The sequence below is a fragment of the Gorilla gorilla genome, chromosome 18 (assembly GCF_029281585.2).
Source record: "Gorilla gorilla gorilla isolate KB3781 chromosome 18, NHGRI_mGorGor1-v2.1_pri, whole genome shotgun sequence".
Lineage (NCBI taxonomy): Eukaryota > Metazoa > Chordata > Mammalia > Primates > Hominidae > Gorilla > Gorilla gorilla.
The window spans coordinates 7896459-7908988 of NC_073242.2; the positions used below are offsets into that span (position 1 = coordinate 7896459).

At 50.5% G+C, this 12530-nt stretch overlaps 1 protein-coding gene across 5 annotated transcripts in view; it reads right to left on the bottom strand.

Moving 5' to 3' along the window:
- Nucleotides 1-12487, bottom strand: part of SRL (sarcalumenin) — a 67739-nt gene extending 55252 nt beyond the window's left edge. For 2 of the 5 annotated variants that reach the window (XM_055365155.2, XM_055365154.2), the window contains exon 1: nucleotides 586-653. In XM_055365155.2, the coding sequence (XP_055221130.1) occupies nucleotides 586-646 (61 nt within the window). In that variant the 5' untranslated portion in view covers nucleotides 647-653. Of the gene's footprint in view, nucleotides 1-585; nucleotides 824-5032; nucleotides 5179-12313 lie in introns of those variants that run through there. The other 3 variants (XM_055365158.2, XM_063699974.1, XM_055365157.2) reach the window with 3 other exon arrangements.
- Nucleotides 12488-12530: the final 43 nt, after the last annotated feature.

The following is a 12530-nucleotide window of genomic DNA, read 5'->3' on the forward strand; positions in this document are numbered from 1 at the left end:
GCCCCGTTCCTCTTCTGAATTGCATCCAATGCTGTTTCCAGCCCAACCGCCAACTCTATTTCCGATCTTATCCCAAACCAATTCCAATTCTATCTCACTGCTCCCAAAACGGTCCCCACCTTTGCCCACTGAATCCCCTTCTGTCCACACAAACCCAGTTCTCTTGCCTGAGTGGGGCCTCTGCCTTATCTCCCACCAGATGGGAGGGTCACCTCAACGACCTCCAGCTCCCAGACTGTGCTATTTTGTCCGTCTCAGAGGCTCCCCCATCTTGACTTTGAGGGCCCTCTTTCCCACATCTACTGGCCAGACTCCTCTCTGACCCTGGCTCACAGCTCAGCTCTGTTTGCCGTTCCCACTTCCTCCGGCCTTCCTGAGGGCCCCACAACTGCGCTGCTATTCTCCAGCACCCAGCTCTTTCTCTGAGGCCCCAGGCCCGGGGAAAAGAGAAGGGTAAGAAGACACCAGCCAAGAGCCAGGGTTTGCCATCAGCCACGACCCCCTACCCCACCCATGGTAGACAGAAAACCTTGGAGGAAGCGTGGGGGCGCAGTGTGGGCTGGGTCATGCTGGGAGGGGCCCTACCTGCTTGTCCTGAGAACAGGAGCGAGGCCAGGAGGCAGCCGAGCAGGACCAGCGCCCTCATGGTGACTGCCAAGAGAGCCCAGCTGCTCCTCGCCTCTATTTATACGGCCGGCCGTGGCAGCAGGCGGTGAAGGGGGGAGAGGGGTCACACAGTCACCAGGGCAACTAGGAGGGTGTGATGGGGAAGAAGCCCGGACCCCAGAAGGCTGTGCAGAGGCTCACGCTGCGCCACTGCTGTCCCAGCTGCCAGGCCCCAGAAGGCAGGGCCGTGGCTGGATTCTCTTTCCCCGAACCCCTGCAGCCCTGGGATCATATGACATGGGTCACAGGGCGTGGGTGACAGGCATAAAATGGAGCATCCCTTGGGCTCAGGCGGTGGAGCTGGGAAGCTGAGTCTTCCCAGAACTTACAATAACTTGACCTGATGTCTGGGCAGGTTAAGGACCTTGACACGCCTGCACTGGAAGGAGGAAGTTGTAAGGCCATGCAAAAGAAATCCTATTTAACAACCACTGATCCACATGCTAGAGAGTGGTCAGCTACGGCAAACCCGCAACATGTGACCTCTGAGGTCCAAGGCTGCTGCAGCCCTTGAACAACCTTCCCAGCCTCTGGAAGAGAGAGAGCACAGACCAGAGGGAGAGGGGCATGCTGAGACACAAGCTGAGGCTGCGGTGTAAACTGGAGGATGGAGCAACAGATATCCATTTCCAATGGCCCAGGGGTTCCAGAACATTCAGTCACCTCTGCAAAGTGCTTTTTTGTTTGTTTGTTTTTGATAGAGGATCTTGCTCTGTCACCCAGGCTGGACTGCAGTGGCACAATCATCACTCACTGCACTCGACCTCCCAGGCTCAACCAATCCTCCCAACTCAGCCTCCCAAGTAGCTAGGATAGTAGTGCCACCATGCTGTACTAATTTTTAAAAATTTTTTGTAGATGGCCCAGAGAGCCAGTTGTAAGAAGCCAAGGGAAAGCAGGCACTTGCTTGTCTGGTCGGGGTATGGTGTCACTGTGTGGGGAAGAGGTAGAAGCCAGCCTTGGGGGAAAGGAACTAAATCAGGGCCAGGCCAGGTGGCTCACACCTGTAATCCCAGCACTTTGGGAGGCCGAGGCAGGTGGATCACCTGGGGTCAGGAGATTGAGACCAGCCTGGCCAACATGGTGAAACCCCATCTCCACTAAAAATACAAAAATTACTGGGTGTGGTGGCGGGTGCCTATAATCCCAGCTCCTCAGGAGGCTAAGGCAGGAGAATCACTTGATCCCAGGAGGCGAAGATTGCCATGAGCCAAGATTGCGCCACTGACTCTAGCCTGGGCAACAGAGCGAGACTCTGTCTCCAAAAAAAAAAAAAAAAAAAAAAAAAAAAAAAGAATTAGGCATCTGGTAGGCGCTTGACTTTTTTTTTTTTTTTAATCTTTTTTAAGAGACAGGGTCTCTCTCTGTCACCCTGGCTGGAGTAGTGACACGATCATAGCTCACTGCAGCCTTGAACTCCTGGGCTGAAGCCACCCTCTCACCTCAACCACCGAGGGGCTGGGAATACAGGTGTGTACCACATCTGGCTAATTTTTTTGTTTTGTACAAACATGGTCTTCCTATGTCACTCGGGCTGGTCTCCAACTCCTGGGCTCAAGCAATCTTCCTGTCTCGACCTCCCAAAGTACTACGATTACAGGCATGAGCCACTGCTTTTTCAAAGACAAGGTCTTGGGCCTTTTCCTCTCGGAAGTCCCCTCTCTCTCACTAAGGAAGGAGCTGTTTTTCTTTCTCTTTCTTTTGCCTATTAAACCTCTGCTCCTAAACTCCTCATGTGTGTCTGTGTCCTAAATTTTCTTGGCATGAGACAATGAACCCCAGGTATTTACCCCAAACAATGTAGCTGCTTCACGTTGGGGACCTCATCCGAGATCCCAAGTACAACACTCATCAAAACGAGTCAAGAAAACTTATTGTGAACTATTTATGGCCTTTAATAATTGAATAAGGTATACTCCTGTGAAGAAAATTTGGAGCATGTTTGTTTCTCTCTGCCTGGTTTCTCTGGAATCTGGAAACTATCTCAACATCTGGTGGAGGCAAACCAGTGTCACAACCCATCAGAATGGCTGACAATAATCAAACTCTAAATGGTGCTGCAGACAGAACCATGCACGGACATGCCTTTTTTCCGAGGACCCTTAGCTCGACCCCAGGAGGAGCCCTTAGCTTCTGTTCCCCACACAACACCCCTTTTAAGCATGAAGTAGCCAGAAAGAGTCATCATCAAACAACCCCTAAGAGCAGTTAGGGTTACCACTCCAGAGTGGGGAATGATACAGGAGTTAAGAAGAAATTACTTAGATAGTGAGGATACAGAAGTCCTCAGTAAGGTTTTCCTTTTACTGAAAAGCAGCCCCAAATCATTTTCCTTTCTAACAAAGAGAAGTGTGTAAAATCGAGCTGCAGACATAGATGCAGGCAGTTGTGCCAATCATGTTCAAAATGGCGGCTCCATCTTCCCTTCTCTGCCACCCACGTGCACAGTAAGGAGCAGACAAGATGGCACTGGCCAAGGGGAAAGTTCATTTGCATAATAAGATTAGAGTGGGGAGGTCAGCCTTCCCCGCACCCCAGCGCTATGTAAACATCATACCTGACTGAACCAATCTGTGAGCCCTATGTAAATCAGACACCACCTCCTCAAGCCTGACTATAAAATCCGGTGCATCTGCTGCCGGTGGCCTTTTCCTTTCAGAAGTACCCTCTCTCTCACTGGAGAGAGCTGTTTTCCTCTCTCTCTTTCTTTTGCCTATTAACCCTCTGCTCCTAAAAATTAAAAAAACAATAAAAATAAAAAATTTCAAAAAATAAAGATGAGGACTCACTGTGTTGCCCAGGCTCCTCTCAACCTCCCAGGCTCAAGCGATTCTCCCACCTTGGCCTCCTGAGTAGCCGGGACTACAGGCGTGAGCCACCATGCCCAGCTCTGCTCGGCTCAGCTCAGCCTTCAGACAGAAGCTGCCAGAGCCCTCAGCCTAAAAGACCCTAGCCCCATTTTCAGAAACCATGCATCCCTAGGCACACCTGCTCCTGACTGTCTCAGACTGACATTCCTCAGATGACTGGGGAGGAAGTGTGTTTGAGAACAAGACGTGGGGCAGAAGAAAAACCATGCAGCCCAGCTACTCCTTTCCAATGGTCCCACTTCTGATGCCCTGGAGCCAGCGTCAGCCAGCTGCTTCTGTAAGGGGCCAGGCGGTAAATAGTTTAGGTTTTGTTGGCCATCTGCAACTCTTCCACTCTGCCTGTGTAGCTAGAGCAGCTGGCACCACAGAGATGAATGGATGTGGATGCATCCTGATAAAACTTTATTATAAAAAAGAGGCAGCTTGGTTCCAAGCTGTAGTTTGCAAATCTCTGCCCATACTCTAGGGAAATCATTTGGTGAATTACTTTGTAAAGCAGAAAATCCTTTGGTAAAGGATCACCCATATCAGCGCTTTATGAATCTGGGTTTTCCTACGTCTGGCTGCTTCATGTGGGGGTTCACAGCTAGAAAGGGGAAGGCGGTGCAATATCTTGGGGCCAGGGGATGACGTGTGTGTAACGAGGCTGCTGTGGATTTGAGCCTGGGAGCACATGCTCCGGGGAGAAATACGTGAGGCGTTTCTTCATCTTTTTTTTTTTTTTTTTTTTTTTTTGAGACAGGGCCTCATTCTGTCGCCCAGGCTAGAGTGCAGTGGCACAATCATAGCTCACTACAGCCTCGACCTCCTGGGCTCAAGCAAACCTCCTACCTCAGCCTCCAAGCAGCTGGGACTACTACACCTGGCCATTTTTTCTTTTTCTTTTTGTAGCAACACAGTCTACCTACGTTGCCCAGGCTGGTCTCAAACAATCCTCCTGCCTTGGCCTCCCAAAGTGCCAGGATTATAGGCGTGAGCCTGACAAGAAGAGTTTCTTGGGGGAAAGAAGTAGGTTTAACCCTGAAAAACTTTCTCCGATCAAATGAGAAGAGGTCCCCAGAAGTGGCAAGTCAACATCACAGTCACAAATGTTTATTTGGAGGACCTGACAGCCAGGTCTCAATTGCTAAAGTGTTGCCACAAGAAGGAAGTATTAGGCTTGTCCTGTGTGGTTCCTGAGGGCAAGGCCAGGTTTGATGGGCAAGGGTGACAAGAAACCCATTTTAGCTCAAGGTAAAGGAGGATGTTCAGGTTGAAGCTGCCCAGGAGAGGAACAGGATTGCTGATAAAGAAGTGTCCCGTCCCTGCATGGGTTCCAGCAGAGGCCAGGTATGCAGGGATGGGCACTGCTCAAGTGCTTTTCCTCCCTGCTTGTGCTTAAAGTCTGATTCTAGGGAAGACTCTGGGGCTGGTGCCTCCTGGAGGCCCTCTGCCTCTGTCCCTACATCATTTCCTCTGGAACTCCGGCCTCACTGGTTTCTGCGGGAGGCGCTTACCTGCATCAAGCCTGGCCCGCATCCTTGTCTCAGGACCATGGGCTGTCTCTAGGGTGAGGGATTTATCCAGCAAGCAGTGTCCTTGAGATGAGGCTGCATCCGCCAGCGGGCATCTGGGTGGGCAGGGACTCTTGGAAAGCCAGGGGCTGTGAAGGAAAGGAGAGCTTTTGCACGCCGCATCCCAGCCATTTCAGCAAGGGTCTTGGGGGAGGGTCTGGATGGGCCTCCTCGCCTGCTTCCTTTTTTTCCACTTCACTTGCAGAGGGCTGCTCCTCTCAAAGCTCAAAGTGCTCCTCTTCTCTGATGGAGAAAATCCCTGGGACAGGGCTCAGAGCCACACGACGGTGATCCCGGGGAAGATGCGGGCCTCAGTTGTCAAACAGGGCATCCAGCCTCATAGAACTGCTGTGAGGGACACGGGAGATGCTAGAGGGGTAGATATTTTAACGTTTCATTGAATTGTAACCCACATGCTGGAGGACACAGGTCATGAGTATGAGCTCACTGAATTATCACAAAGCACGAAGAGCAGGTGATGGTGGAGACAGGGAGTGAAGATGATAAGAAAGGCCACAGCCCCTTTACCGTTCTGGGCACGCACTTCCTGTGGCTCAGCCCCTCTTTGGCAGCTGACTTGCTGTATCATGCCACACCTCAAACGGTTCCTCAAGGGGCTAGTAAAATCAGATTGAACATGACAACTCAGGACTCTGAATCCATTTTGTACTCAGGACTGACCCAGCGTTAACATGTAACCCTCATTGAAAGTATCATCCCATTTATCTTAGAAATCATAGGTTATCTGTCTTAGACGGACCCAAATTCCCCGCCAAGCAGAAATCCCTTAACGGCCAGCCATGCAGCCTGTGAATATTCCCAGCAACAGAGAGCTCACTACCAGAGAGCTACAGCTCTGCTGTTCTGAAGAGCGTAGGGCCTAGAACTAGCCACGGTGCTCCAGGTCTCCTCCCAACTTCTAAGTCTCAACTTTCAGCCAAAAGCCAGGAGCAGGCTGGGCGCGGTGGCTCACGCCTGTAATCCCAACACTTTGGGAAGCAGAGGCAGGGTGGATCACTTGAGTGTTGCAGGCCAAAAGAGTGAGGGTCGTGATCAACTCAGTGCACCACTGGAGGCTATATGAGTAAACAGCAAACTGTTCTCATGAAAGCAGGATGTTGGCAAACTGACAAACTGCGTCTGCCACCCAGAAGGAATGCTGAGGGCAGTCACGATCCAGGCACAAGTGTTTCTTGTAATGAGATAATGTGAACCTGTGATCAATCAAGCAGCTGACCAATTGTTACCTCCTCCACCCTGCTCTTTCTACCGAATGAGTATGAAGGGCGGTAGAGGCTCAAGGCGGCTGCCCTTGCTCACTAGAAGCAGGGAGCCGTCTTCTTCTTCCCCTGGCCCCTTCCTTTAAAACAGTTTCTTTTGTTTTAAGTTTTCATTTCTACGTTCGTCCCCCTTCGTTTAGTCCCGTGGTAACCGTGGCAAACCGCGGCACTTGAGGTCAGGAGTTTGAGACCAGCCTGGCCAACGTGGAGAAACCCCATCTCTACTAAAAATACCAAAGTTAGCCAGGCGTGGTGGTGCACACCTGTAATCCCAGCTACTCAGGAGGCTGAGGCAGGAGAAATGCATGAACCCAGGAGGCAGAGCCGAGTAAGCTGAGAATTGTGCCTCTGCACTCCAGCCTGGGTGACAGAGTGAGACTCCATCTCAAAAAAAAAAAAAAGCCAGGGACATGCACCACAAGGATCCCATGGAGAATGAGCACCACCTCTCTCCTGATCGCAACCAAGCCACCCCCTGCTAACCCTTATACCTGACATCTCCTTCTCCTACAACAGAACAGCAGATACAGAGACTCACTCTGTCGCCTAGGCTGGAGTGCAATGGCGTGATCTCAGTTCACTGCAACCTCCACCTCCTGGATTCAAGCAGTTCTCCTGCCTCAGCCTTCTGAGTAGCTGGGATTACAGGAGCGCACCACCACAGTCCGGCTAATTGTTTTGTATTTTTAGATGGGGTTTCATCATGTTGGTCAGGCTGGAGAACAGCAGTTTGTCAATTCTCTTTGCAACCAGAACGTTCAGAGCACTGTCTACATCTCCCATAGGGCAGGAGACAATAGGAGAGATAATAAATGTGTATCAACAGACTAATCGCTGATGTGTGTGGCACCTGCAACCCCTTCAACCTTCACAAATCACCTGCCTATTTATTGAGGCCATCCACCAAGATAGCCAGCACCCTGGGGAAAACTTGACTTGGGCCCCCTAATTCAGGCAACTTTGCAGCTGTCATTCTTAGCTCCTAATTTTTTTTAATTTATTTTTATTTATTTATTTTTTTGGAGACGGAGTCTTGCTCTGTCACTCAAGCTGGAGTGCAGTGGCGTGATCTCGGCTCACTCCAAGCTCCACCTCCAGGGTTCAGGCAATTCTCCTGCCTCAGCCCCCTGAGTAGCTGCGACTACAGATTTTTTGTATTTTGGTAGAGACGGGTTTCACCGTGTTGCCCAGGCTGGTCTCGAACTCCTGAGCTCAGGCAATCCGCCTGCCTTGGCCTCCCAAAGTACTAGGATTACAGGTGTGAGCCACCACGACCAGCCTTTGTTGTTGTTGTTGTTGTTGCTTTGAGATGGAGTCTCGCTCTGTTGCCCAGGCTGGAGTGCAGTGGCACGATCTCGGCTCACTGCAACCTCCACCTCCCAGGTTCAAGCGATCCTCCTGCCTCAGCCCCACTAGTAGCTGGGATTACAGGCAGGCACCACCATGCCCAGCTAATTTTTGTATTTTTAATAGAGACGGAGTTTCGCCATGTTGGCCACGCTGGTCTTGAACTCCTGACCTTGGGTGATCCACCTGCCTTGGCCTCCCAAAGTGCTGGGATTACAGGCACGAGCCACCATGCCCGGCCAGCTCCTTTTTTTCTCAATCGGGGGTGTGGTGAGAGGAGCTGCTTTGGGGAACTCATTCCTTTCTACAGCTGCCAGATTTAGAGCTGGTCCTGCCGCAGCCCCCAGTCCTATCCCCTCCTCGGTCAGCACAGGTTCTTGTCAATCAACAGAAGAAACTTGCAACTCAGCAGGGCAAGAGGAGAAAGGAGACCAAGGCAGAGGATGATATAACGCCACCCCTGCCCAGGACCTGCAGGGCAAGGGAGGCCGAGCCGGACAACTCAACAGAGTGAAAATGACAAATGCTACAAGGCCACACAGCATGGAGGAAAGCACAGACAGACAGCTGGTTCAAGAAAGGACAGGAGGATGGACCAGGATGCGGGGGAACACGGTGGAGCCAGAGACACAAAAAAATCTGAAGCTGAGGACAGCATGGCCAGCTGGCTCCAAGAGGCTGTTTGAGGATTTGCATGTGCTTTACATACTGGTCTGGGGCCAGTTAGTCAACCGATAAGGGGGCCAAGGTCACAGGAAGGGACCCCTCTTCCACTCAATAGCCCTTCAAACATCTAGCAGAGCTGGGGCATCGCTCTGCTGCACGGCCAAAGACACCCCCAAATCATGGCACCAAAGGCACATTTTTATTATAACCCACCCAGTACCAGAAAGACATAGAAATGGCCTTTCTCTATAAAATATAGCAAGAAAGCACGAACTGGAAGTACTAGTGGAAGAAAAACAGGAAGGCACACAGTATGGAACCATTCGTAAGACTAACGGGAAAAAATGACACCATATATTTCAGTCCCTCACATGTGTGTAACTTGACCACCTGCCCAATTCAGTGTCCTTAAAATAAGAGCAAACCAAATGCTTGGGAGGAGTGAAATTATTTCAACTATTGAGACTCGGCAAGAATTTCTTCTGAGAATCGTCGTAAAGAGGAAACAGATACAGCGCAACGTAATGACACTTGAGAACATTCTTAGAGCAGACATACATTTTCCATGAAGTTTATCCCTAATAGAGACTCTTAAAATAGGGCAGGGGACCAGCCAGGCGCAGTGGCTTATGCCTATAATACCAGCACTTCGGGAGGCCAAGGCAGGTGGATCAGTTGAGGCCAGGGGTTGGAGACCAGCCTGGCCAACATGGCAAAATCCCGTCTGTACTAATAATACAAAAATTAGCTGGGCACGGTGGCGCATGCCTGTAATCCCAGTTACTCAGGAGGCTGAGGCAGGAGAATCACTTGAACCCGGGAGGGGGAGGTTGCAGTGAGCCGGGATAGCACCACTGCACTCCAGCCTGGGTGACAAAAGTGAAACTTACTCTAAAAAAAAAAAAAATAGGGCAGGGGAGGCCACAGAGAACCAAGAATGCCTGGCCCTGCCTCAAAGAAATCACCCCCCAAAGAGGGTCCATGACACATGCTTAGGACACTTCTCCTGAACTGTCACCTTACATGCTGTTGGTAGGAGAGAAAATTGGTACCATGCATTTGGGGGATGGTAGCTACTAAAATCTAGTTATAATAGCCCTAAGTTGGAAACAACATAAATGTCCACCATGGGGCAGGTGCGGTGGCTCATGCCTGTAATCCCAGCACTTTGGGAGGCCGAGGTGGGTGGATCACGAGGCCAGGAGTTCAAGACCAGCCTGACCAACATGGTGAAACCCTGTCTCTACTAAAAATACAAAAAGTAGCAGGGTGTCGTGGTGTGTGCCTGTAATCCCAGCTACTCTGGAGGCTGAGACAGGAGAATGGCTTGAACCTGGGAGGCAGAGGTTGCAGTGAGCTGAGATTGAGCTATTGCACTCCAGCCTGGGCGACAGAGCAAGACTCCGTCTCAAAAATAAATAAATAAATAAATAAATAAATAAATAAAAATAAATGTCCACCACTAGGTGAATGGATAAACAAACTGTGGTCTATTCATACAATGAAATAGTACTTAGCAAGAAAAATGAACATTTGTGTTTACATAAAAACATAAATAAATCTCAGAGATATTCTGTTGAGCAAAAGAAGCTAGAGAAAAAGAACTTATGTGTTGTATGACTGATACAAGCTTCTAGAATAGGCAAAACTCCAGCCTGGCCAACATGGTGAAACCCTATCTCCACCAAAAAATTGAAAAATTAGGCCAGGCGCAGTGGCTCACGCCTGCAATCCCACAACTTTGGGAGGCCGAGGTAGGTGGATCACCTGAGGTCAGGAGTTCGAGACCAGCCAGGCCAACATGGTGAAACCCCGTCTCTACTAAACAAAAATTACCTCGGCGTGGTGGCAGGCGCCTGTAATCCCAACAACTCGGGAGGCTGAGGCAGGAGAATCACTTGAACCCAGGAGGCAGAGGCTGCAGTGAGCTGAGATTGTGCCACTGCACTCCAACCTGGACAACAACAGTGAAACTCCACCTCAAGAAAAAAAAAAAAAAAATTAGCCAGGTGTGCTGGCACACACCTGTGATTCCTGTAACTCGGGAGGCTGAGACGGGAGAATCACTTGAATCCAAGAGGTGGAGGTTGCAGTGAGCTGGGATCATGCCCCTGCACTCCAGCCTGGGCAACAGAACCAGACCCAGTCTCAATCAATCAACACACAACAGAGAAAACTAATATACTGTGATAGGAATTTAAACCAAAGCCAGGTGTGCTGGCTCATGCCTGTAATCTCAGATCTTTGGGAGGCCGAGGTGGGAGGACTGCCTGAGGACAAGAGTTTTCAGACCAGCTTGGGCAGCATGGTGAGACCTTGTTCCTATTTTTTAAAAAAAGAGAAGAAATTAAAACTATGGTGAGATTCCACCATACACCTACCAGAATATCTAAATAATGATAAATCTGACAATACTAAGTGCTGGTGAGAATGCAAGGCAACTGGAACTCTCATAAAAATGGTAGAGAATAGAGAACTACATACACATAAAACATTAAAAAACGTGTAAATCTGAGTAAGTCCCATGTACAGTACCAATGTCAATTACCTGGTTTCCATGCTAACTGTAGCTATGCAAGATGTTAACACTGAGGGATACTGGGTGATCTCCCTATACATCTCTTTCTTTAAAAAAAAAAAAAAAAAGATACGCCAACAGCAGTGGCTGACGTCTGTAATCCCAGCACTTTGGGAGGCCGAGAAGGGCAGATCACCTGAAGTCAGAAGTTTAAGACCAGCCTGGCCAACATGGTGAAACCCGTCTCTACTAAAAATACAAAAAAATTAGCTGGGCGTGGTGGCGCACACCTGTAATCCCAAATAACTCGGGAAGCTGAGACAGAAGAATCACTTGAACCCGGGAGGCGGAGGTCCACTGCACTCCAGCATAGGTGACAGACCGAGGCTCTGTCTCAAAAACAAATAGAGATGAGGTCTTGCTATGTTGTCCAGGCTAGTCTAGAAATCCAGGGCTAAAGCCATCTTCCCCCTTCAGCCTCTCTAGTAGCTGAGACTACAGGTTAGAACCACCAACCCAGACTTCTCCCTGTACATTTCGATAATTATTTCAAAACTTAAAAATCTGAAAGAAAGCAAACTGCTTGATAGTGGCAGAAAGCAAGCATGAGGGGATTCTGGGGCTTGCTGGGGATGTTGGCTACATAGGTGTATGTTCAGTTTGTGAAAATTCACGGAGCGCCTAAGCTATGCACCCTCTTCTGAATGTGTTACCCAGTACTCCAGTAAAAGGCTTTTAGCCCTGGAGAGGTGGCTCACGCCTGTAATCGCAACACTTTGGGAGGCCAAGGCGGGCGGAGCACCTGAGGTCGGGAGTTCGAGACCAGCCTGACCAACATGGAGAAACCCCGTCTCTACTATAAGTACAAAATTAGCCGGGCGTGGTGGTGCATGCCTGCAATCCCAGCTACTCAGGAGGCTGAGGCGGAAGAATCGCTTGAACCCGGGAGGCGGGGGTTGCGGTGAGCCGAGATCGCGCCACTGCACTCCAGCCTGGTCAACATGAGCTAAATTCCGTCTCAAAAAAAAAAAAAAAAATTAAAACAGCCGAGCTGGAGGTGTGTGCCTGTAATCCCAGCTACTCAGGAGGCTGGGGCGGGAGGCTCGCTTGAGCCCGGAAGGTGGAGGCTGCAGTGAGCCGAGATCGCGTCACTGCACTCCAGCCTGGGCGACACAGCACGACTCTTTTAAAAACAGGTCTTGTTGAGTGCCGCATTGATCCGGTCCCTCCCACGCGCCCTGTGCTTCACAAAAACGTCAGGTGCGAGCTCCGGCGCGGCGGTCTCCTCCTCCGCGGGTCTGGCCCGGGACTCGGCAGAAGGACGAGCAGCTCCTTGGGGCCGGGAGTCTCCCATCGCACTCAGATTGACACGGCAATGTTTCGGATACTTTGGGTAAAAATTAAATGTCTTACGAAAAGTCCTGTCACCCGTTTCTTGATTACTTTTTACGGCGGCTTCCAGAACCTTTCGTCAGCGCGAGCTCCGTGCCCGGAGGCCGCCGTCACCTGCTCTCCGGGAAGGCCCTGGGCAGGTAGGCAGCGCGCTGAAAGAGTCCGGGAGCGGATCGTGCGTGAGAGCGCGCGGGCGCCAGGCGCGGGGGCGGGGCCAGACGTGCGTGCTGGCGGGAGC